The sequence below is a fragment of the Macaca fascicularis genome, chromosome 13 (genome assembly GCF_037993035.2).
Source record: "Macaca fascicularis isolate 582-1 chromosome 13, T2T-MFA8v1.1".
Classification (NCBI taxonomy): domain Eukaryota; kingdom Metazoa; phylum Chordata; class Mammalia; order Primates; family Cercopithecidae; genus Macaca; species Macaca fascicularis.
In genome coordinates this window covers 75408360-75432120 of record NC_088387.1, presented here as the reverse complement: position 1 = coordinate 75432120, position 23761 = coordinate 75408360, and the positions used below count along the sequence as shown (strand labels likewise).

Genomic DNA, 23761 nt, shown 5'->3' with positions numbered 1-23761 from the left:
TCTACTTTAAAATGGATTAGACAGAAATCACCATTTCCCATTACAAAGGTCTTGTTCTCTCCCATCTAGAAAAGAATAACCTGTCGGTTTAGTGTGTGTACGTAAAACTATGTGTAAATATATATATACACATAAAAAACGGTATACTTAGCAACACATATATATGTGTGTGTATATGTACATGTATCTCATCACTCATTTCACCATGATCATTAATCACTGCTAAACTGAAGCTTCTCAAACTATGATAAACATTTTGTAAGAAACATTCATGAATTTAGTTTTTAAGAATTTGAAATTTGTCAGTTCAGAAAAAGTGTTAAATTTTATCTTTAAACTATAAACACCACCACCAGTATATTTTGTATACACTTAATATACAAAAATATTAAGTATTTGAATACAGGAATCTATTGACTTTTGTTAAGAAAAACTCCATTCAAGTACTTTAGAATCACATTTATAAGAACTGATATGCTAATTGTAACTAACTTACACATATAATCATAGTAAGTTCTCTCAGAGGTTCTAAGGGCCAGATATTTATTGGTATAGTATAGTTTCTCTACTCTCCCTTCTCCCAACATGTAATTGGATAATAGAAGGCTAGGTAACAAGAGTATTTAATAAATTAAGTTATTCTGCTGTTTTTTAAAAAAGAATAACACTGCTAATGATGTTGGTGCCCTTACTTGATCTATTAATGATGCACATCATGGTTTTTCTAGTTACTAAGAATGAGCACGGTTTGGTAAATGAATGTTTTAAAATATAAATTTAGGGTAAAAGTTTCAAACTTACTCTATTAGTGGTGCTCCATATAGAACAAAAATTACATGAAAGGAGAAACAAGACATAAGAAAGTAGATACAGCATTTCAAAAATCTGGTTACCTAAAAGAGAAATGAATAACCTGAAGACTCAAGATAATGCCTAAAGGACAATAAATTCTTCCATTTTATCTACAAACACAACTTGTTCCCATAATATGTAAAACAGTTCAAATGTTCTTGGGTATACTCAAATCAGATCACATGTCCTGTACCCAGTCACATACACAGCCCTCAATACAGACTAAAAAAGCCTAAAAGGCAAATATCAAACCCCACCCATATTCCACCCATCCGACCTACATGAGTGTAAAAGAGGTTCTGCTTCCATGATAACATACAGAGCTATGTCATTAATCAGTATTTATTAAATATTGATTGATATCAGAGCTAGTATACAAAAAATACAGTATTATGTGATGATAGAGGAAATATCTGCAGAAAATAACAATTTTTTTCATTTTAAAACAAAATTCCTGGGAAAATTGCACTAAAAAACCAAAATACTAAATAATTCTTGAAATCACACTCATATTACACGACCCATATGAAAAAACACCTGAACATCTACAAAGAAACATGAGACCTTCTTGATTTGGAGCTTAAGAATATATAAACATAACACATACATTCAGCTTTTCCAATCATAGGCAGTAAATGACCTAACAGACCTTACAACACAGTAGAAAATAATGTTAAGTATGGACATTATTAGTAATAGCCAAGTGAATATCTACTGCAGTGAATATTCTGGAAAATTGATTCTAACATCTGAAAATTATTTAGTCAAGGAAGGCCATGTTGGAAACAAGCATTACCACAGGCTTATATTGCAGTTTCTGAAAAACCCATTAAGTGGCTTTCAAAAATGCAAAAATAAATAAAAATAAACTACAATGTCTTACTGAATAAGGTTTAAAGACAGACTGTCACATGTATTTATTTTCAATGGTGACATAAAACAATGACTATACAGGCTCACAATATTATCATAAGCTCTGAAGAAGTCATAATTCCACAATTAATGCAAGGCAGGGATTAATCAAACATTATGGGCAGCCTTCCAGCAAGTAACAGGCTACCAATTTGGTGGGAAAAAATCAGGTTCCCTTTACTCACTGTAAATAACCTAATGAAGACTTGACGAATACTTTATTCTTCCATTAAAAGAAGCACTAGCTCCATCCAAAAACCAGTTATTGAGACATAAGCCTTACCTTGTGTGATAATGAACTTCTTTTAGAGGATGTATTTGGTTTCACCGCTAAATATAGTACTAGATTGACAGCAGTTACAAAACCAGAACAGATGCACAACCATGTCAAGTGTGTTTCCAATATTGAGAAGTTCTCCAAGAAGAGTGATGGAATGAAGACACTTAGGATAATCGAAAATATGCATAAAAGATGGGTATACAGTAGTCTTTTGATATCGGTGTCTTTCATGGTGTTTTCTCGGGTGGCTAGCTAACGAAAAACAAGAAAGGAAGAGCATACGCAATAATGACTTTTTCCATTGTCTTAAATGTTTCAACCCTTAAAAATAAGTCATAAAGTCAATTTGCTATGAGCAATGTATTTGTTTCAAAACACAGAAGATGCAGAAGTGTAGATGCACATATAGACTTTTTATTCTACCTTTGATTTTCTTAATATGGTACAAACATCTCTCAGAGTCTTAAAAAAACAAATTTACTAATTTCTTAAATATTGTGACTGGTTTCTGCAAAAGGGTCATGTCCTAGGACCAATAAAACAATTCATTTAAACTTTTTTGGCCAATATCACAGAGATGAAATCAACTGTGTGGATTAAATTATCTACTGCCTGTTGGAATTATAACCAAAGTTTATTTATGAGGTTTCCAGAATGCATAAGTTATAATTCCAACAACCCCAAATATATACTTAGGCTAAATTGCTGGGGTTTTTTTACTCTTGTCTAACATTACAGTAGTTCACATCTTCTAGCAAATGCCAAATGACACCAAGTGCACACTCGAATACTCAAATGGTGGCCAGTGGAATCAAGAGTTCAAAGAGCACCACACTAAACTAAGGGATCTCGATGCTTCAGAAACACCAAGATGACAACGTCTGTTACAGGTGTTAAATTCCAACCAAAAGTAGAGCACGAATGGAAGGAGGGAAAACAAATTACTCATCTCTACAATACACGTATTTAAATTACCTGAGAGTTAATTGTACTGTTAAACAAGGACTTTATTAATTTAAAGTAACAGTCAATATGTTACACTATGGAGAATATTCCAGAAAATAGAAATATCTCAGAAAAAAATACTACACACACACACACACACACACACACACACACACACGTGGGCGCGCGCGCGCGCGGAGGGGCGCCCGCTAGTGTGAAAAGCAGAAGGGCGAACCTGGGCCTTATCCTAATAGCTCTCATTTAATTCACCCAGTGCTTTTCAAAGGCAGATATTTTACTGATAAGGAAACAAGGCAAACAGGTGAGGTGGTCCAAGGTCCCACGCGCTACAGCTCTCTCTCTGGTATAAGGAAATACACTAGGCATGAAGAAGCAAACGGATGGCAAGAAGGGACAATGGTAAACTTTCCCATAGATTCTCTTAAGCTGATTGAGGGAGGGCAAGGGGATCAGGAATCCATTCTCTCAACAGATAGCCCTTCAGCCATTTTTCTGAGCCACCCTCGGAATCGCAGCTGCCATCAGATGTGGATGTAATACAGTGAGCAGTTACCAAACTCAACCGTTTGCTGAGTGAATGAAGGAACCAGAGTAGGCAAAGTGGGAAACCAACTCTCCTGGGAAACCAGCACCGTGTTAGGCCCTGGCGTGCCCCCAGGGCGCCTGCAGGGGTGCCACGGGCATGACGCGGCCCACCTTCCCCAGGCACCGCAGCGGAGAGAAGGCTCTTCAGAGCGGCCCCCAGAGGAGCCTTCACGGGCATCGCCGCACCTCCACCGGCAGCTCCACCCCAACCCTGGTCGCTGGGAATTCTGCCCGACCCTAGGCCGGCGCGAGCGTGGGCAGCGAGGAACCAGCTGAGAAGCAGGATCAAAGAGCTCGGGAGTTGGAGACAAAGAAAAACTGGGGGACAGAGGCAAAAACTCGGATCCGAAAGGGGGTCTGTCCATCAGGGCACGCCGGAAGAGTGGCGCTCGAGCTGACGGCGAGAGCTGGCGGGCCGGGGCGCCGAGGCTCAGGGCTGCTTCGGCAATTCGCGGGGGTGACTTGCACCCCGGGAGGCGAGAGCGCCTGGGAAGTCCAGCGAGGCTTACCTAACTTTCCCGCCCGCGGAAGGGAAGCGGGGAACTACTGCCTCCCACCATCAGGTACGACAGGAGGCCCAGGCCCACGCGCAGACGCAGGGTTGTGGGGCGGACACCCACGGCCGAACAGCCAGTCGCAGAAAGGGAGGGGCGGGCAAATGGGGCAGCCCCACCTAGCCGCTCGCGTTCATTCCTCCCGCGGCTTTCCAGGTTTGGGGTAGGCGGGAGCGGTGGGCTTAGAAGCCGGAAGTGGATTGACGTAGCCCGGAAGGGGAATACTTCCCAGTTACAGTGTTGATGTTTTCAGGCTCCTGCTGCTCCTGTTGCGGCTAGGGGAACTGTCGTGGGGAAGGATGGTGTGCGAAAAATGTGAGTTAAGGGGCTGCTTCTGCGGGAGGAGGAGGCTGGGATAATCTAACTGAGCCCTCCCGGGAACTTTGCCTTCTCTTTGTTTTTTTCGCCCACAGGTCTCTGATTCTAGCCGCTGTCTTTCTACCCTACCCTTTGACCATTTTTGCACCTCCCCAACGACCATACAGTCCTATGTATTTTGTACTCAGAATGGTCTCAGTTCTGCACCTCCCTCTCTATTTCCATTGCCTTCCCCCAGCCCCAGATCTCATCGGCTCCCCTCCCATATAAAAATGTTCAGTTAAACCCCAGCGACACCTTTCCCTCTTGGCAATTCCTGTCCTTTCCTTTTTATTCGTGTAACAAGTATTGTACTCCTGCCAAATGTTAGACACTGGAACCAAAGACTTAGGACTTTGCCTTATTCATTCTCATTAGTCATTATGCCAGGATATGGCGTAGAGTAAACCCAGAGATGTTTGAATTGAACATCAACGTAAGTGCAAATTATTATTTCCCTAATTTAAATCCTTTAATAAACTCTCAGTGTGCAGAGAATAATTTGGGGATTCTATATTTGGAACCTGACGTTCAGTACCCTCCACACTAAGGCGCTAACTTATTTTTCCAGCTTCATTTTCACTGACCCTCATCCTCTTCACACTTTGACCAAACAAAATACTCTTTGTGCCCATGTGTACTCTAAGCTTTCTATGCCTTTCCTCAGAATGTGTCCTTTATCTAGTTTGCGTTCATCCTCTTTACTCCTTTTTGTTCACAGTCCTGTTGCCACATATTCAAATCCTCTCTCTTGCCTTCTCTCCAAACTTTGTTTTCTTGGATTTCCTTAGCCAGGGTTATTTTTTCCTGCCTGGAATTTCTCCTAGTACTTTAGTTCTCAATTATTATATCTTTTATTTTTTAGCTTACATTTTGGTTGAATGGTTCTTTTTGGGGAGACGGTCTGTGATCCCTCTGAGAATCTGATGAAAACTGTAGCCTCTTGCCAGGAAAAAAAACTGAAAATATAAAAGGTTTGTGTACAACTCCACCTTGTTCACATATCTCTTAAGATCCACCTGGGGAACCCAGGTTACAGATTGCTGTTAAAGAAATTAGTATACTATAATCTCATTAAAATTTTGTCTGATTCATCACTTTTTCTCAGCACTTTCTATAGTTTATACATCATAGATGCTTAGTAAATATTTATGGAACAAATAGACTTATTGGATTTTTTAAAAGTATAAACAAACAGTGAAAGCTTATTATAAGCCATCTTATTATCCTGCGAATTTTACCGACGGTCAGTCATTCATTGCCCACAGTTAATATGAGTCTCAGTTGACTGGCTGCTTTCTCAGCATTAACAGGCTCCTATGGTAATAGCATTGATAGTCGATACCATTGTGAGCCTTAGGCACAATGTAATGCACTTATGAAATAGTAAATTTTAATTTTCCTTTTACTATCTTGTTCTAACAGGTGAAAAGAAACTTGGTACTGTTATCACTCCAGATACATGGAAAGATGGTGCTAGGAATACCACAGGTATTTCTTCTTTTAGAAAATAGGAATTTAACCAAATACTTACTGTGAATTATATTTTAGCTTTTACATTATTTGTACAATGAAATGTTGTATGTTCAAAGTATTTTATCTATTAAATATTAAAGAATACTGGGTCCCCAAGTGATTTAATATCTTTTATTTAGTTCTCAGTTACTTGTATGGGTTCCCAATATCAGGAGATAGCAAAATTATTAAATGATTGTCAAGTGGTGACAATATCACAGTATTTGATTATCACAATATTTGATTTGATTCAGCTTATTTAGAGTCTGTTTTTAATTTCCCCACTCTTCTGAGGAGAAATTTTTTTAAATCTTCTGATTTTTATATTCTTGAATAAATAAATGCTTTAACCCATTTTACCTTCATTATCATTAAATCTTTATAATGAAGTATTTACCTTCATTATTATTAAATACATATAGTAAAGTATGTTTTCAAAGCGTAGACAAATAAACATTTTCATTATATTGAAGGTCTATGACACTGAAGTAGTGGCTTCTAGATTTTACACTATATAGAGTAAATATAGACCCATTCCTAAAGTACTCCCTTGAGTCTGAGAAATAAAATGATTGTATTTTATACAAATTTTTACTGTTTCCCTAATAAATGTTTTCTTTTTAAGCAGTGTCTTAATAGCCTACTAAATGAGGATTTAAAAATTAGATACAGACTACTATTTTGGTAGAAAGTCAAAGAATGAACTTCTTAATGTTTTATGTTAAATGTATAGAAATAACCCACTAAAATATCTTTTATTCTGATACAGAAAGTGGTGGGAGAAAGCTGAATGAAAATAAAGCTTTGACTTCAAAAAAAGCAAGGTGGGTAAGAGCATCCATAGACAGATCATATAAATTTCCTTTCTTTTAGTATTAAGTCTGCTGGAGTGAATTTGATGTGCATCATTCCATTTGCAATAAAACATAAAGGTAGGTGGTTCATAGCACTCAGAACCAAGCTATCTGTTACAATCCTGCTGGTTTTACCTTATTCCTCCTTGGCTGTATCAATATATGAAGATATTAGTGTTATTCTCTTACAGTTTCACCAGAAAACATGACTTGTATTTTATCTCCTTCTTAATTATCCTATGAATCAGAGACAGCAGGGAAATGTGGAAAGATGGTAAGCTTTGGAGTCAAACCTGAATTTGAGTCTAGACCCACTGTCTAGCCTTATGACCTTAAGCAAGTTAAGCAAGTTTCTTGACCTTTCTAAACTTTACTTTTTCCTGAGAATTGGGGTAAAAATGTCTCCCATCTTAAAAACAAGTTTTTGATACCATACTTTATTAGATCCAGTCTTAAAAATTCTGCTGGGTATGGTGACTCACACTTGTAATCTCAGCACTTTGGGAAGCCAAGGCAGAAAGATTACCTGAGCCCAGGAGTTTGAGACCAGCCTGGGCAACATGGTGAAACCCTGTCCTTACAAAAAATGGAAAAATCAGGTGGGTGTGGCAGCACGCGCCTGTAGTCCCAGCTACTCAGGAGGCTGACATGGGAGGATCACTTGAGCCCAGGGAGGTCGAGGCTGCACTGAGCCAGGATCGCACTACTGATCTCCAGCCTGGATGACAGAGCAAGACTCTTTCAGAAAAAAATTCCGTGAACCCTTTCATCTGCCATCCGATTTCTTTGCTCCCCTTCACATCAGAGGTTTTCCAAAGTCTTATCTAGACACTTTCTCAGTGTCCTTAAGTTCCTTTCCCTCTTTTAGCCCCTCCAGTCGTATGTTATCCCCACAAAAGCCCTGAAACTGTTCTTGTTGAGATCACAAGCGACCTTTAAAACTGATTCTGTTCTTATTTAGCCTCTTCATAATTCTCTCGCGTTTTTCTCTTGGCTCCTGGGACACCACACTCTCCTGGTTTTCCTCCCAACTCACTGGCTATTCCTTCTCAATTGAGTACTTCAGGACTCAGTCCTAGGCTTTAAAAATTATTATAAATGCATAAACTCTCCTAAAGTGACTTTAATCTACTGGCTTTAAATTCAAGCTGTATGTTTATACACACACACACACACACACACACAATATTATTATATATATATAATAGCTCCCAAATTTATACCTCTGGCCTGAGTTCTCTGAGCTCCAAACATGTATCTAGCAGCTTATCTGACATACCTCATTTATTGTCTTAACAGGCCACTTCTTTTTCCTTCCATCTTCTCATCATAGTAGCACCACTGTCTAATCCAGTTGTTCAAGCCTAAAAGCTACAATTCTTCACTGAGTCCTCCCTTTCCCCTGCTTCCCCTATCCATCAACAAGTTCTTTGGATCTACCTCCAAAATGTAAAATATAACCTGAAACCACCTGCTTCTGTCCATCTTGCTGCTATTATCCTGTTCCAAACCACTGTTATTTCTTACTTGGAACTGTAATAACTATTGAACTATCTTCCTGCTTCTCTAGTTTCCCTCAGTTGTCTCATAGTAACAAGAGCGATCCTTTACAAAGTTCCTTTGCTTAAAACCCGCCACTGGTTTTCTTTTTCACATAGCATAAAATCTAAGCCCCCTACCATATTCTTACAAGGTCCTCCTTGATAGGACCCCTCGCACCTCTCTGGCTTTGTATTGTACTACACTGCTCCTCACTCATACGCCATCCTCATTAGTTCCGCCAAGCCCACTCCCATCCAAAGAGATTTCTACTTGCTGCTGTCCCCTAGGAGTCTTCTGTTAGAGCTTATGTGTCTGGCTCCTTCTTGTTGTTTGGGTCTCAGCTGATGGGTCACTTCCTCAGAGAAGGTTCCCTAATCAGAATGTAAACTAATCTCTTCTTTCCTTTCCTCATCTCTGCCTTAGTATCCTGTTAGAATTTTCTCTATAATGCTACTATTTGACAAGCTTGCTTGTTTTATTAGATTCTCTGTTTCCTTACTTACTGTTTACCTCTTCTCACTAGAATATCATCTGATGAGGGCAAGGGCTTTGCCTATCATGTTCATCTTTGGTATTTAGAACAGTACTTGGTACTTGATAAGCACTCTATATATTTGCTGAATGAATAAATACCTGTTTTATGATGTCATCCTGAGGATTAGAAATAGCAACAATAAAGCCTTAACGACATACAGTGCGTGGCACATAATGGGATCTTTAATGCAGAGTCACACTGTATGTTGTTGACTGACTTATTGATGTCTTTGAGGACCATTCAGATTTTATTGACTGAGCTATTATTTGTACAGATTTTATAGTTTTATATACTTCCAGTTCCTTTATGCTCTCAAACTTACTCTGATGTCATTAAAAAGTAGCTGTTACTCTTGGGTACTGTCTCACTTTGGAAAATGTACTACAGTATTGCTTTGAATCTATGGTACTGTTATTTATAAGATGCATTGTTACTTTAAGAAAAAACTCTGCCAGTTTTAAGATTTCCAAGGTTAAAATGTGTGTTTTTAAATAATAAAATATGGTTTTAAGAAAAAATAGCCTCTAGAAATATGTGTCCAAGCAAATTGAACTTATTGAAAGGAAGAAGAGTACCTGTCTTCGTTTGTGGGGAATAAAGTGATATTCTCAGCCGGGCGCGATGGCTCACACCCTGTAATCCCAGCACTTTGGGAGGCCAACGCAGGCGGATCACCTGAGGTCGGGAGTTTGAGACCAGCCTGACCAACATGGAGAAACCCCGTCTCTACTAAAAATACAAAATTAGCTGGGCGTGTTGGTGCATGCCTGTAATCCCAGCTACTTGGGAGGCCGAGACAGGAGAATCGCTTGCACCTGGGAGGCAGAGGTTGCGGTGAGCCAAGATCACGCCATTGCCCTGTAGCCTGGGCGATAGAGTGAGATTCCATCTCAAAAAAAAAAAAAAAAAAAAAAGTGATATTCTCTGTGGTTTGGAAAAATCTTTGTAAATGGGCTGTTATGCTATACCCAAGAGGAGACACTAGGTCTAGGACAGTGTTTCGTATCTGGTATATGAGGATCATTACAAAAACTCATTTTGTAGTTAGGGAAGCACAGTTAAAGCAGAGTATTATTGCCATTTTAGGGGGAAGTATTTCTTTTTTTCACTCCAGTTACTGTAAGATGGCATTTTTATATAGTAGAAGCCCTTTTATCTAAAAGGATTGAGTCAGTTAATTAAAAATGTCAGCTAATGTAAGCAGTCATTAAAAGATACACATACCTTATTTTAACTTAAAGCACATAACTGTAGATGTATTAATCATATGGTATTGAAACAAAGCCTTTTGAGCATAAATCAACTGATAAGTGCTCTACATGATTGTCGTCACAAAAATCACAATCAGAATATGTTCAGTATCTTTAAAGTGGAGCAAAAATTGATGCTTGAGGTATGGAGTCCTTTCCTAGTGATTTTCCCCCAGTTGTCAACAGTTGTCTTACCCATACCTAATTCAATAGCAATTCCAATTATTCCTGGTCGTCCTAAAGTAGTCACTTAGGTTTTATGGAATCAGTCACTCTTTTTGCACCGACATTTCATCAGTTTCCATAATATTTTTGTCACACAAATAGAATGACAGATACAATTGATACGAACACGTCAAGAATAAATTCTGTACAACTGACTATAAGTATATATCTCACATGGACGGAGCAGAGCAGAGATGTACAGGCATATCAAACAGTAGCCATCTGGAATAGGCTAAACCCATCAATTGTAGAGGTTGATGGAGGGATGAAGAGCATGGATTAATCCTGTGTGTTGCGTAAGTGGGGTTATTTAAGAGTGTGTTTCTAGTGTAATATACAATTTTCTCTCATTAAAAAAAATTTCTAGATTTGATCCATATGGAAAGAATAAGTTCTCCACTTGCAGAATTTGTAAAAGTTCTGTGCACCAACCAGGTTCTCATTACTGCCAGGGCTGTGCCTACAAAAAAGGTAAGTTTCTTTTAATACCTTTTTTCTATTCATAAAACGTACTTCATTTGCTGCTAATTTGGTTAACAGAAACGATGTAGCCTGTCATAAATTCTGTTAACCAAACACTCTTTATCCTAAGGCAAAATGGGACCTAAAACCTGTTTATAATTAAAAGTATATATATATATATATTTTTTTTTCTTTTCTTTTCTGATGCTGTTAAATTATATTTTAAGCTTCAGGATTGACTTAAACCAAACAGTTGGTATTATGATTTGATTGATCACGTATCTTCTTTTGTTTCAGGCATCTGTGCGATGTGTGGAAAAAAGGTTTTGGATACCAAAAACTACAAGCAAACATCTGTCTAGATGTATTGATGGAATTTCTGACTTTCTAAATGATTTTACTTTCTGCCTTGAATTTTCAAGGCATAGATGTCAACTTACAGAATAACGTGTTTTAAGACAATTACGTTTAAACCAGAGAATTTGATTGTTATTCATTTTGCTCTCATGCTCTAAACAGCAACAGTGTAACTAGTCTTTTGCCGTAAATGGTTTTTTCCTTATGAGCATTTTATTGAACTAAGTGGCAAATTCCATGAAAAATTTCTCAGTTCTGTATGCACTTTTAACATTATTCATGTAATTCTCCCCCCCACACACTTTATTTATAGATACTGCAAAAGTGAGAAGGAGATAATAGATATTTTGCTCTGAATTTGGCATCCAGAGTTAACAGTTCTCCCCTAACTCCCTTACTCGTGTCATAGTTATTAGGATCAGCAGCCTCTTAACTAATTGCAGTTTCATAGGATGTATAAATGTTTCAAGCCATTATTGCTGAATGGTTCTTTAGTTATTAACCTAGACCCAAATCAAAGACCAGTTTTTATTTGTTCTTGCCGCCAAAGTGCCAGTTCCTTTAATATGTGACCAGGAACACAAGGAATATCCATATGTCCAAATAAACACACTGAATTTTAGAAAAACTTACTACTTTGAATTCAAATTGTCATGAAAACCAGAACAGTGTTTGTCCATGTTGCATGTAATGAACATAAATCCCTGCTCTTTGAGAAAAGCTCTTTGAAGCAAAAACCAAACTTTTTGTTTTTTTACCTCCTGTCTCGCTCCCTAAAAGAAATAAATAAAGCAAACAGCTTGACTCTCCCTTTTTAAAATTTGTTTGTTTGTTTGTTTGATACAGGATCTCACTCTGTTGACCAGGCTGGAGTGCAGAGGTATCATCAAGCTCTCTGCAGCCTCCATCTGCTGGGCTCAAGCAATCCTTCCACCTTACCCTCCTAAGTAGCTGGGGGCTACAGGTGTGTGCCAGTGTGCTCAGCTAGTTTTTATTTTTAGTAGAGACGAGGACTCGCTATGTTGCCCAAGCTGTTCTCGAACTCCTGATCTCAAGCAATCCTCTGGCCTCAGCCTTCCAAAGTGCTGGGTTACAGGTGTGAGTCACAGCACTTGGCCTCTCTCTCTCTCTCTCTCTTTTTTTTTTTTTATACTACAGGTTTCAAATGAGTACTTTTCTTATGTTGCCTTCAGAGGTTCAGGACTTCTGCTTTTAAAATCTGCAGGCTACCATGGGAGACCAAAAAAGCATTCCCCATTTCCAACTGCAGTATGTATAAATACGTATCACTATAAAATGTGTAGAATAGATAGTGTGATAAGATTTATGAATGGCATTTTTATTGGTCATAAAATTTTGATGAAAAGCATTTAAAGTTTTAACTTTATAAGGCTTTTCAAAATGTGTTTTTTTGAGATACCTTGTTATTCATATCCACAAAGATTATAAGGATAATGCAAAATATAATAAATAATTCATCTGAGAGCAGGAAGTATCCTCTCATGCTTAATCAGTTTGATTAATTGATTATAATTTTAATTTTAATTAAAATTATAACACAGGGAACTCATAACAGGACCTGGTCAGAGAGTGTCCCAGAGCCATTAAAGATTGGATTTGTTGACTTGGAGAAAAGTACGTTTCTCAGGGATCGACTGGAATCTGGACTTGCCTAACTCACATTTCATTTATTTTTTAAATAATTTCCGTTTTTATTTTAGATGTAGGGAGTACATGTGCAGGTTAGTTATATGGGTATATTTTGTGATGCTGAGGTTTGGCGTACAAATGATCCCGTCACCCAGGTAGTGAGCATAGTGTCCAACAGTTGGTTTTTCACCCCTTCCCTCCCCTCTTCCCTCCGGTAGTCCCCAGTGTCTGTTCTCATCTTTATGTCCATGTGTACACATTGCTTAGTTCCCACTGATAAATGAGAACATGTGGTCTTTGGTTTTCTATTCCTGTGTTTATTCACTTATGATAATGACTTCCAGCTGCATCCATGCAAAAGACATGATTTTCATTCTTTTTTATGGCTGCATAGTATTCTATGGTATACATGTACCAGACTTTCTCTATCCAGTCCACTATTGATGGGCATCTAGGTTGATTCTGTGTCTTTGCTGTTGTGAATAGTGCTGTGATGAAAATGTAAGTGTATGTCTTTTTGGTAGAACATTTTCATTTGGATGTATACCCAGTCATGGGATTGCTGGTTCGAATGGTAGTTCTGACTTCTTTGAGAAATCTCCAAACTGCTTTCACAGTGACTGAACTAATTTGCATTTCCATCAGTGTAGGCGCATTCTACATTGCACTGGCTTCTACAGTGTAGAAGCATTCCCCTTTTCCCACAGCCTCACCAGCATCTGTTATTTTTTTGACTTTTTGATAATAGCCATTCTGACTGGTGTGAGATGGTAAGTCATTGTGGTTTTGATTTACATTTATCTAATTAATAATGTTGAGCATTTTTTCATGTTTGTTAACTACTTGTATGTCGTCTTTTGAAAAGTGTCTGTTCATGTCTTTTGGCATTTTTTAATGGTTTTTTGTTTGTGTGTGTGTATTTTTGTTTTTGTTTTTGTTTTGAGATGGAGTTTCGCTGTTGTCAGCCAGGCTAGAGTGCAATGGCACCATCTCATCTCACTGCAGCCTCCGCTTTCCAGGTTCAAGCGATTCTCCTGCCCCAGCCTCCTGAGTAGCTGGGATTACAGGTGCCTGCCACCATGTGCAGCTATTTTTTGTACTTTTAGTAGAGACAAGGTTTCACCATGTTGGCCAGACTGGTCTGGAATTCCTGACCTTAGGTGATCCACCCATCTCAGCCTCCCAAAGTGCTAGGATTACAGGAGTGAGCCACCACACCTGGCCACAAGTTACTTCGTTTTTGTTTTCTGAATTGTTTTAGTTCCTTACAGATTGTGAACATTAGACCTTTTTCAGATGCATAGTTTGTGAATATTTTCTCGCATTCTGTGGTTGTCTGTTTACTGTATTGATAGTTCCTTTTGTGGTGCAGAAGCTCTTTAGTTTAATTAGGTTCCACTTGTCAATTTTTGTTTTTGTTGCAATTGCTTTTGAGGACTTAGCCATAGGTCTTTCCCATAGCTGATGTCCAGATGTTATTTCGTAGGTTTTCTTCTAGGACTCTTACAGCTTGAAGTCTTACATTTAAATCTTTTATTTTTATTTTATTTTTTTAGACAGAGTCTCCCTCTGTTGCCCAGGCTGGAGTACAGTAGTGCAATCGTGGCTCACCACAACCTCCATCTCCTGGGCTCAAGCGATTCTCATGTCTCAGCCTCCTGACCTAGCTGGGATTACAGGCGCATGCCACTATGCCTGGCTAATTTTTCTATTTTGGGGACGGGATTTCACCATGTTGGCCAGGCTGGTCTTGAGCTCCTAACCTCAAGTGATCCACCCACCTCAGTCTCCCAAAGTGCTGGGATTACAGGCATGAGCCACTGCACCCGGCCCCTTACATTTAAATCTTTAATCTATCTTGAGGTAATTTTTGTATATGGTGAAAGAGGTCCAGTTTGATTCTTCTGCATATGGCTAGACAGCTATTCCAGCACCATTTGTTGAATTAGGGAATCCTTTCTCTGTTGCTTATTTTTGTTAACTTTGTCAAAGGTCAGATGGCTGTAGGTATGTGGTTTTATTTCTGTCTATTCCATTCCATTGGTCTATGGGTCTGTTTTTATACCTGTACCATGCTGTTTTGGTTACTGTAGCCTCCTTATAGTATAGTTTAACTCAGGTAATGCGATGCCTCAGCTTTGTTTTATTTGCTTAGGACTGATTTTTTGGTTCCATATGAATTTTAGAATGGATTTTTTTTTTTTTTTTTTTTTTTTTGAGACGGAGTATTGCTCTGTCTCCCAGGCTGACTGCAGTGGTGCAATCTCAGCTCACTGCAACTTCCCTCCCAAGTTCAAGCAATTCTCCTGCCTCAGCCTCCTGAGTAGCTGGGTTACAGGTGCCCACCAACTATGCCCGGCTAATTTATGTAATTTTAGTAGAGATAGGGTTTCATCATCTTAGGCAGGCTGGTCTTGAACTCCTGACCTTGTGATCCACCCACCTCGGCCTCCCAAAGTGCTGGGATTACAGGCATGAGCTACTGAGCCTGGTCAGATTTTTCTAATTCTGTGAAAAATGATGTTTGTAGTTTGATAGGAATAGCATTGAATCTGTAGATTGCTTTGGGCAGTATGGTCATTTTAATAATATCGATTCTTCTAGCTCATGAGCTTGGAATGTTTTTCCATTTGTTTGTGTCATCTCTGATTTCTTTCAGTGTGTTTTGTAGTTCTTGTCCAGCTCACATTTTATCTTCATACTTTGAGTAGCCTCCTTCCATGAATGGATCATCCAGTGGCTACACTTAGGTTCTCCTATGGAGATTTTTGTTGTGTTGTACCTCAGAACCATCTCCATATTCTCTAAATAATAATAATGATGGTCATAAATTGAGTAGAAGTATTTACTAGATGAGGAGGAAAACCCTAAAACAAAACATGAACATAAAATATTTTTAAAAGGAAGGCATACAAACAGACACTATAACAAAATAAGATGACAGAATTAAGGCCTTATGCCACAGCCAAAGTTGAAAAATACAAAGCAGAAAAAAAAGGTTAAAAACATGAAAGAATTAAAGCCAAACAACTTTTATCAAAATAAATATAAAAGTGATGAAACAACTTAATTGTTAATCAGATTGTAATATAAAAGATGCTAGAAACAAATGCCAATAGAACACTTAAATACATTTTACATATTCATCCATTAGAATATATAGCTGTCAGAACGATAGAAGAACTACATGTGTGTGCAGAAGTTTATGTATCCATATGGAAAACACAGGAAGCTAATAGTACTGTTTTTCTCTGGAGTGGGTGTAAGGGTAAAGTAGAGACTTAACCCTTTACATCCTTATGGCAGCCTTCAGATACCTTTTAACTCCCAGTTCCCTTACCTGGGGGTGTGCATCCTAGAATCCTTGACCCATTAGAAAATATACTGTAGACATCATACTGTTTACCCTTTAATAGTACGTATGTACTTCATAAGAACAAGCATGCTATCTTACCCAAGTACAGCTACCAAGTTTAGAAATTTAACTTTGACATAATACTTTATGTCCATATTTCAATTTCATATGCTGTTTTATTGGTAATTTTTTTTCAGCTCGACGATCCAGCCTAGGATCATACGTTGTATTGCCATAACTCTCTAATCTGGAGCAGTTCCCCAGCTTTTCTTTGTTTTTTGTAATAGTAATACGTTTGAAAAATACAGGACAGCTAAAGGATGGCGTGTCCTTCAATTTGGGTTTTTCTGATGTTTCCTCATGGTTAGATTTGGGTTGTGCAGTGTGGGTTGAAATACTGTAAGTGATATGTATTGCAGGTATACATCCAGATGCACAGAATGTCCATTTGCCCCTTATTCGTGATACTAATTTTGATCACTTGGGTAAGATGTTGTCCAGTTTCTCCACTGTATCATTATTGTTACTGTTTTTGCTTTTGCATTAGTGGGTAATTTGTGAGGAGAAACTTTAAGACCTGGTTGACAATTCTGTTCCTCATCAAATCTACCCCTCCTAGATTTAGCATCCTTTGACGATTCTTGTCTGAATAAATTTGTACTAGGATGTTTCCAAAATTGTGATTGTTCTAACTCCATTATTATTTCTGTATTAATTAGTTGTCATTCTACTGTAAGGAAGAGGTTTCCCTTTATCATCAACTTCGAGTAAGTACTTTTTTCTGAGCCATTTGAATATTCCTTACAGATGTGATACCTCTTTACCCCAATTACTTAAGTTTGTATTTCCAAAGAACAAGGGTGTTTTCCTGCATAGCCATAGCACAATTACCAAAATCAGAAAATTAACATTAATACATCACTACTGTCAAATCTTTTTCATATTTTGCTAATTGTTTCAGTAATGTGAAAGAAAATCTGTTCTGGGATCCAGTCTGGAGTAATATTACATTTAGTTGTCATGTCTGTAGTCTCCTTTATTCTGGAACAGTTCTTCAGCCGATCTTTCCAAATGCGAAGGTCATGGGCCAGTTGTACTTTTTAAAAAAAAAAAATTCAACTTTTATTTTAGACTTGGGGTATAGGTGCAAGTTTGTTTCTTGCCTTTCCCTATTCCTATTATATTGCGTGATGCTGAGGTTTGGGGCACCATTGATCCCGACACCCAGGTAGTGAGCATAGTACCCAATAGGTAGTTTTTCAACCCTTGCATCCTCCCTCCCTCCATCCTCTAGTAGTTCCCAGTGTCTATTGTTGCCATCCCATAGACTTTTTATAGAGTAACTCTTCATCTGGGTTTTTCAGATGTTTCTTGATGACTAGACTGAGCTTATACATTTTTGGCAGGGATACCACAGAAGTGGCATTGTTCTTTTCAGTGCACCGTATCATGGTGTCAGTTGTCTCATTACAGAGATGTTAATTTTGATCACTTGTTTTAGGTGATATCTGCTGTATTACTCTACTGTAAAGTTTGATTTTTTCCATTAAGCTAATAAGCATTTTGTGGGGAAATACTTTCAGATGATAACTATTTTGTTTCTCAGGAAACGTTTACACACTCATTTTAGCATCCAGTGATATTTCTTGGTGGAATTAATTGTTACTCTGGTGTTGCCAAGTGGGGATTCTTCCAATTTTATTATTATTACTATGTTTATTCTGTGGCATTCTACTATAAGGAAAATCTTCTACTAAAGCCTTGGAATTAGCCATTTCTCCAAAGATCCTTAGTTTCTTTAAGTGGAGAAAGATTTTTAGAAACTATGATCTGAGCCTCCTGGGTTGTCATTGCTTTTAGGCCCCTTGGACAGAAAGAGCTAGGAAACATATATTAGAAATCACAAGTTTTACTGGTGTCTCCAGTTCTGGTCCAAACCTACAGGGTTCTTCCTTGCCTTTCCCTATTCCTTCTTTTTATCTTCTTCCACAGTGAAAACCCTGGCAGTCAGCATTATCAGTGTATTTGTTCACTCACAAAACTGTGAATTTTTTAAGTGTTAGGTATGTATGCCTTTTGTAATTAAAAATAATTTTAAGTTTAAAAAAAAAAAAAACTGGGTAAGCCCACAGGAGTATTACACATGTGAATGTCATTCATTAATATGTTATTATAGCAAACAGCTTGGGAATTTCAGTGCATGTACTGCTTCCTAGATAAATTAGGCAAATGAGCAAATGGTGCCACTTCTTCAATTCAGCCAACATTTATTGGACTTCTACATTGTTCTTATCTCTAGCCAGACTGCTGTTATTGGTTCCACAGTTTTTGCTCATAAGCAAGAACTTGATACAGAACCCATCAAACTAAGGCCGGGTACAGTGGCTCACACCTGTAATCCCAGCACTTTGGGAGGCTGAGGTGGGTGGATCACCTGGGGTTAGGAGTTCAAGACCAGCCTGGTTAACATGGTGAAACCACGTCTGTACTAAAAATACAAAATTAGCTGGGCGTGGTGGAACACGCCTGTAATCCCACCTACTTGGGAGATTGAGGCAGGAGAATCACTTGAACCCAGGAGGTGGAGGTTGCAGTGAGCCCAGATAGCACCACTGCACTCCAGCCTGGGCAACAGAGTGAGACACTGTCTCAAAAAACAAAACAAAACAAAAAACATCAAATTAATGTGGAAGTGTAAAAATAAGATTGACAATCGGAAAAAGGAAAATATATTGAAAGAATAGTAACTAAAGGGAGAGAAGCAAAGTGCAGTCGCTTATGCCTATAATCCCAGCACTTTGGGAGGCTGAGGTGAGAGGATCACTTGAGCCCAAGATTTGAAGACCAGTCTGAGCAAGATGGTGAGACCCCATCTCTACAAAAAATTTAAAAATTAGCCGGGTACAGTGGCATGCGCCTATTGTCCCAGCTATTCTGAAGGTTGAAGTGGGAGAGCTCCCATGAGCCTAGGAATTCAAGGTGGCAGTAAGCTATGATCGTGCCATTCCACTCCAGCCTAGGTGACAAAGGGAGACCCCTTTTCTTTAGGAAAAAAAAAAAAAAAAAGAAAGGAGGAGGAGACCAATTCAAAAGCAATGATTTTAGCAAAAAAAAAAAAAAAAAAAAAAAAGAAACTGGACTGAGGTACTGGGAGAATGGAAGTCAAGGGGACAGATTTGAAAGACCTAATAGGTAAAGATTTGGCAGGACTCAGTTACTAAATGTGGGAGGAATGAGAAGGCCTTGCATGAATCATTGGGTCTCATTTAGATTGGTGATAGTAGGTCTCTCCACCAGATGGCAATGATGCTCTTTCTTACTTTTTAATTTACCATGCTAAAAGATTTGCAATTACAGCACTTTAAAGATCAAATAGATAGACTTAAGTTTCTGACAACTGCCAGAGAAACTTGCTATACAACAATAAAAAGCCTGAAAAAAAAATAGATATATAAACACACATGTGCATATACATATGGAAATATATATATATAGTTTTAAAACATGAGTATGATTAAACTATCAAGAAGTAATGATTATCTTCAGAGGCTAGAAAAAAAGGGAAAGTACAAATTCAAAAAAAGTGCTAATGCTTGCCCTAGGAATATCCACCATTCTCTCAGGGTCTAAAGCCTATGCTTTAAAGGGCATCATATGCATGGAAGACAAAGCCAGGACTTAAGCAAGGTGAGGAGGTTAGATCAGAGATACGTGCGCAAAGCATGGAGCCCTGAAGAGCAGCAGTTTTAGTGTGTTTACTGGAATATCCCCTCATGTATGCCGAGAAAGACAGTGGGAATACTTTTGTATCTTGGCCTTAGCCCCAGGAAGAGTGGGAAAGAAAAAAGTTGGAAACCTCTCCAAAAACTTAAGCACAAAGATCCAATGATAGAAAATATGACAAATAGGCCCGGCGTGGTGATTCATGCCAGTAATCCTAGCACTTTGGGAAGCTCAAGCAGGAAGATTGTTTCAGCCCAGGAGCTCAAGACCAGCCTGGGCAACATGAGATCCTGTCTCTGCAAAAAAAAAAAAAAGAAAATTTTAATTAGCCAGATGTAGTGGTGTGCATCTATAGTCCCAGCTACTCAGGAGGTTAAGATGAGAGGACTGCTTGAGCTCAAGATGTTGAGGTTGCAGTGAGCCAGGGTCACACCACGGCACTCCAGCCTGGGCAACAGAGTAAGACCCTGCCTAAAAAAAAAAAGCCAAGCTCAGTGGCTCATGCCTATGGTGGCACACACCTGTAGTTCCAGCTACTCAGGCGGCTGAGGTGGGAGAATCACTTGTGCCCAGGAGGTGGAGGTTGCAGTGAGCCATGATCACACTACTGCACTTCAGCCTGGGCAACAGAGTGAGACTCTGTCTCAAAAAATATATATATATTGATGTAAGATAGCTCATAACAGTCTTTGTGATCTTTGCTGCATCTATATTTGAAAAAATAGAAGAAATGGATAGTTTCCTTAAAAAAATAATAATTGAAACACCAGAATGAAGTGGTTTTATAGGCAAGTTATACCAAAATTCTAATAACAGCTAATTCCAAGCTTGCACAACTTTTTCAAACAATGGAAAAACAAGAATACTCACAACTCATTTAAAAGGCTAGTTACCAAAACCAAGCAAGTATTATAAAGAAAGGAAAATGATGGACCGGGCACAGTGGCTCGTGCCTGTAATCCCAGCATTTTGGGAGGCCAAAGCAGGTGGATCACCTGAGATCAGGAGTTCAAGACCACCTTGGCCAACATGGTGAAACCCCATCTCTACTAAAAATAAATAAATTAGCTGGGTGTGGTTGCACATGCCTGTAATCCCAGCTACTCGGGAGGCTGAGGCAGAATTGCTTGAACCTGGATAACAGAGGTTGCAGTGAGCTGAGGTTGCGCCACTTAACTCCAGCCTTGGCGAGAAAGCGAAATTCCATCTCAAAAAAACAAAATGACAGGTAATTATCACTCATGAGCAAAGACATTAGAAAAAAAATATGAAATAGAAATTGAGACATGAACAATAGAAGGAAAAGTTCTGACATATACCCAAAGTTCTAGAAGAACTTATTCTCTCTACCTTTATATATATTTAAAATTTTTCTTTTTTTTTATTTTTTTTCCTTTTTTTTTTTTTTTTTTTTGAGATGGAATCTCGCTCTGTCACCCAGGCTGGAGTGCAGTGGTGCGATAGCTCACTGCAATCTCCGCCTCCTGGGTTCAAGTGATTCTCCTGCCTCAGCCTCCTGAGTAGATGGGATTACAGGCACCTGCCACCATGCCCAGCTAATCTTTGTATTTTTAGTAGAGATGGGGTTTCACCATATTGGCCAAGCTGGTCTTGAACTCCTGACCTTGTGATCCACCCGCCTCGGCCTCCCAAAGTACTGGGATTACAGGCGTGAGCCACCACTCCCGGCCTAAAATTTTTCATAACATACCTGCTCTACCACATGTCAAAGTGTATTTTAAAGCTGAAATATTGAGATAATATGCACCAACACAAAAACAGACCAGGAGTAGGAAACTACATAGATGTAAAAGTGATACATGAAACAAGTAGTATTGTAGATCACTGGGGAAATTCGTCAGTAAATTCAAACTGGATTCCTATCTCTTAACCATACATGCACACAAAAAAAATCAAAGCCACAAAAAAAAGACAAAACCATTAGAGAACAACTATGAATGAGGTTCCATGTTTCAAAATTAATTTAACTTTTTTGTGGTTTCGACTTTGTTTTTGCTTCCACATCATTCACTTGAAGAACCAACTTCCTTCAGTAACATTCATTCAGCGTCATTTTGGATGAGATTAATATTTGCCAGACTCTTTCAAACACCAAGGATACAATAGTGAGCAAGACAAGCTGTCTGCCTGCACAGAGCTTGTGGTGACTATGCGAAGGTACATAGTAACCAAATAAACAAGATGCTTACAGAGTGTGAAAAGTGACAGAGAGTAACTGAGTGAGGAGTGTGGTCAGAGTAGGCCTCGCTAAAGCAGAGACATTAGAGCTGACACTTAAAAGATCAGACAGAGTTGGACATTTCAAGAGGGAAGGGTGTGCATAAGAACAGAGTGAGAAATGTCTTTGTGGGGAGATGTGAAGTGTGTGTTGTGTGCCTTGAAAACTTCCTTGGGTCTTGTAATACCCCCGACATTTTTCAGGCCCTTCCTTACTGCCTGCTGCCACCTCTGCGGAGGTAACTGGCATAGCCTACTTCATATTATTGTTTTTTACTGTCACCAAATCTATCAATCATATGGTTAATATTTTCTGCAATTTTTATATATAAATTAGCATGAAAGTTTTAACATGAAAGCGTAGGAGCAAGCACAAACCTATCTGTGCCAAAAGAGGGCAAAACAGAACAAAAGTTCCTAAGAGAAGATAAGCTACACAAAGTCATAGTTTTGGCTTCAGCATTTTGGAAAGTATACAAGAATACCTTTCTAGAAAGTCAGCAGGCAAAGTAACGAATGAGTATTGGGGAACATAGCACTTGCTATAGTCTAGACATGCGGCTAGCCGGTACTGAAGGCCAGGTACTGACCATTCACTGGTCATGTACCTTGGACCATGTACAGCAGCAGGAATTTGGCTTCTAAACTCAATCTTAACTACCCCCAGCTCTGAGGAATGGGTCAGAGAAAACATGTCTATAGGATGAAATGAGTATCTTCAGCTGATTCAAGCTGTAAGGTGTGGAGGAGAACACATGAATTTTACCAGTTCATGATCTAGGCAAGGCAAATACAGATAATCTTGGTCAGGTTCAGATTTAAAAATGAAAAAGGATAATGGCAGCAAGCATGTTGGTGATGATAGCCCCCAGTGTACCTGTCTCTTAAGACTCACTCTAGTATGAACTGATTGTATGTACACCTGGTGCACAGCTGTCACCTTTGGATTTCCCTACACCTCTCTTCCATGTTGAATGTCCTGTTTCTTTATCACTATGTCTTTTTCTTAGTTTGCTTAGATTGGTTTGTTTGTTTTGAGGCAGTGTCTTGCTCTGTCGCCCAGGCTGGAGTGCAGCGGTGCGATCACAGCTCACTGCAGCCTTGACTTCCCAGGGCTCAAGCATTCCTCCTACCTCAGCCTTCCAAGTAGCTGGAACAACAGACATGCGCCACCACACTCGAGTAATTTTTTCCTTTTTTTTTTTAGAGACAGGATCTCACTATGTTGCCCAGTACAGTCTTGAACTCCTGGGCTCAAGTGATCCTCCCACCTCAGCTTCCCAAACACTCCATTGTTTTCCTGGAGCACATCCTCCAGTAAATTCCTGATCAAGGATACATGGAGGGTAAAATTTTGAGACCTTGGATTTCTAGAATTTGTTTTTATTCTACTTTCATGTTTGATCGATAGTTTGGTAAGGTATCAAATTCAAATTAAAAAGCACTTGCCTTCAGAATCTTGAAGGCATTGCTCTATTATCTTTTAGATCCCAGTGTCGCTGTTGAAAGAAGCCATTGTGATTTCAGATCCTTTATTGCTCCCCATCCC

The 23761-nt window shown here is 38.8% G+C and overlaps 2 protein-coding genes across 4 annotated transcripts in view; one reads left to right on the top strand and one right to left on the bottom strand.

Moving 5' to 3' along the window:
- The window catches only part of PIGF (phosphatidylinositol glycan anchor biosynthesis class F), a 36186-nt gene extending 31877 nt beyond the window's left edge, over positions 1-4309 (bottom strand). For all 3 annotated transcript variants that reach the window (XM_065527112.1, XM_005575963.4, XM_074011853.1), the window contains exons 1-3: positions 4105-4309; positions 2048-2296; positions 802-893 (exon numbers count right to left, since the gene is read on the bottom strand). In XM_065527112.1, coding sequence (XP_065383184.1) covers positions 802-893; positions 2048-2275 — 320 coding nt within the window. In that variant the 5' untranslated portion in view covers positions 2276-2296; positions 4105-4309. The remainder of the gene's footprint in view (positions 1-801; positions 894-2047; positions 2297-4104) is intronic.
- A 52-nt stretch (positions 4310-4361) lies between these two features.
- On the top strand, positions 4362-12066 carry CRIPT (CXXC repeat containing interactor of PDZ3 domain). The gene is made up of 5 exons (XM_015433695.3): positions 4362-4464; positions 5932-5997; positions 6791-6845; positions 10795-10898; positions 11187-12066. Exons 1-5 carry the CDS (start codon positions 4449-4451, stop codon positions 11249-11251), a joined length of 306 nt encoding a protein of 101 aa, XP_015289181.1. The 5' UTR covers positions 4362-4448; the 3' UTR covers positions 11252-12066.
- Positions 12067-23761: the final 11695 nt, after the last annotated feature.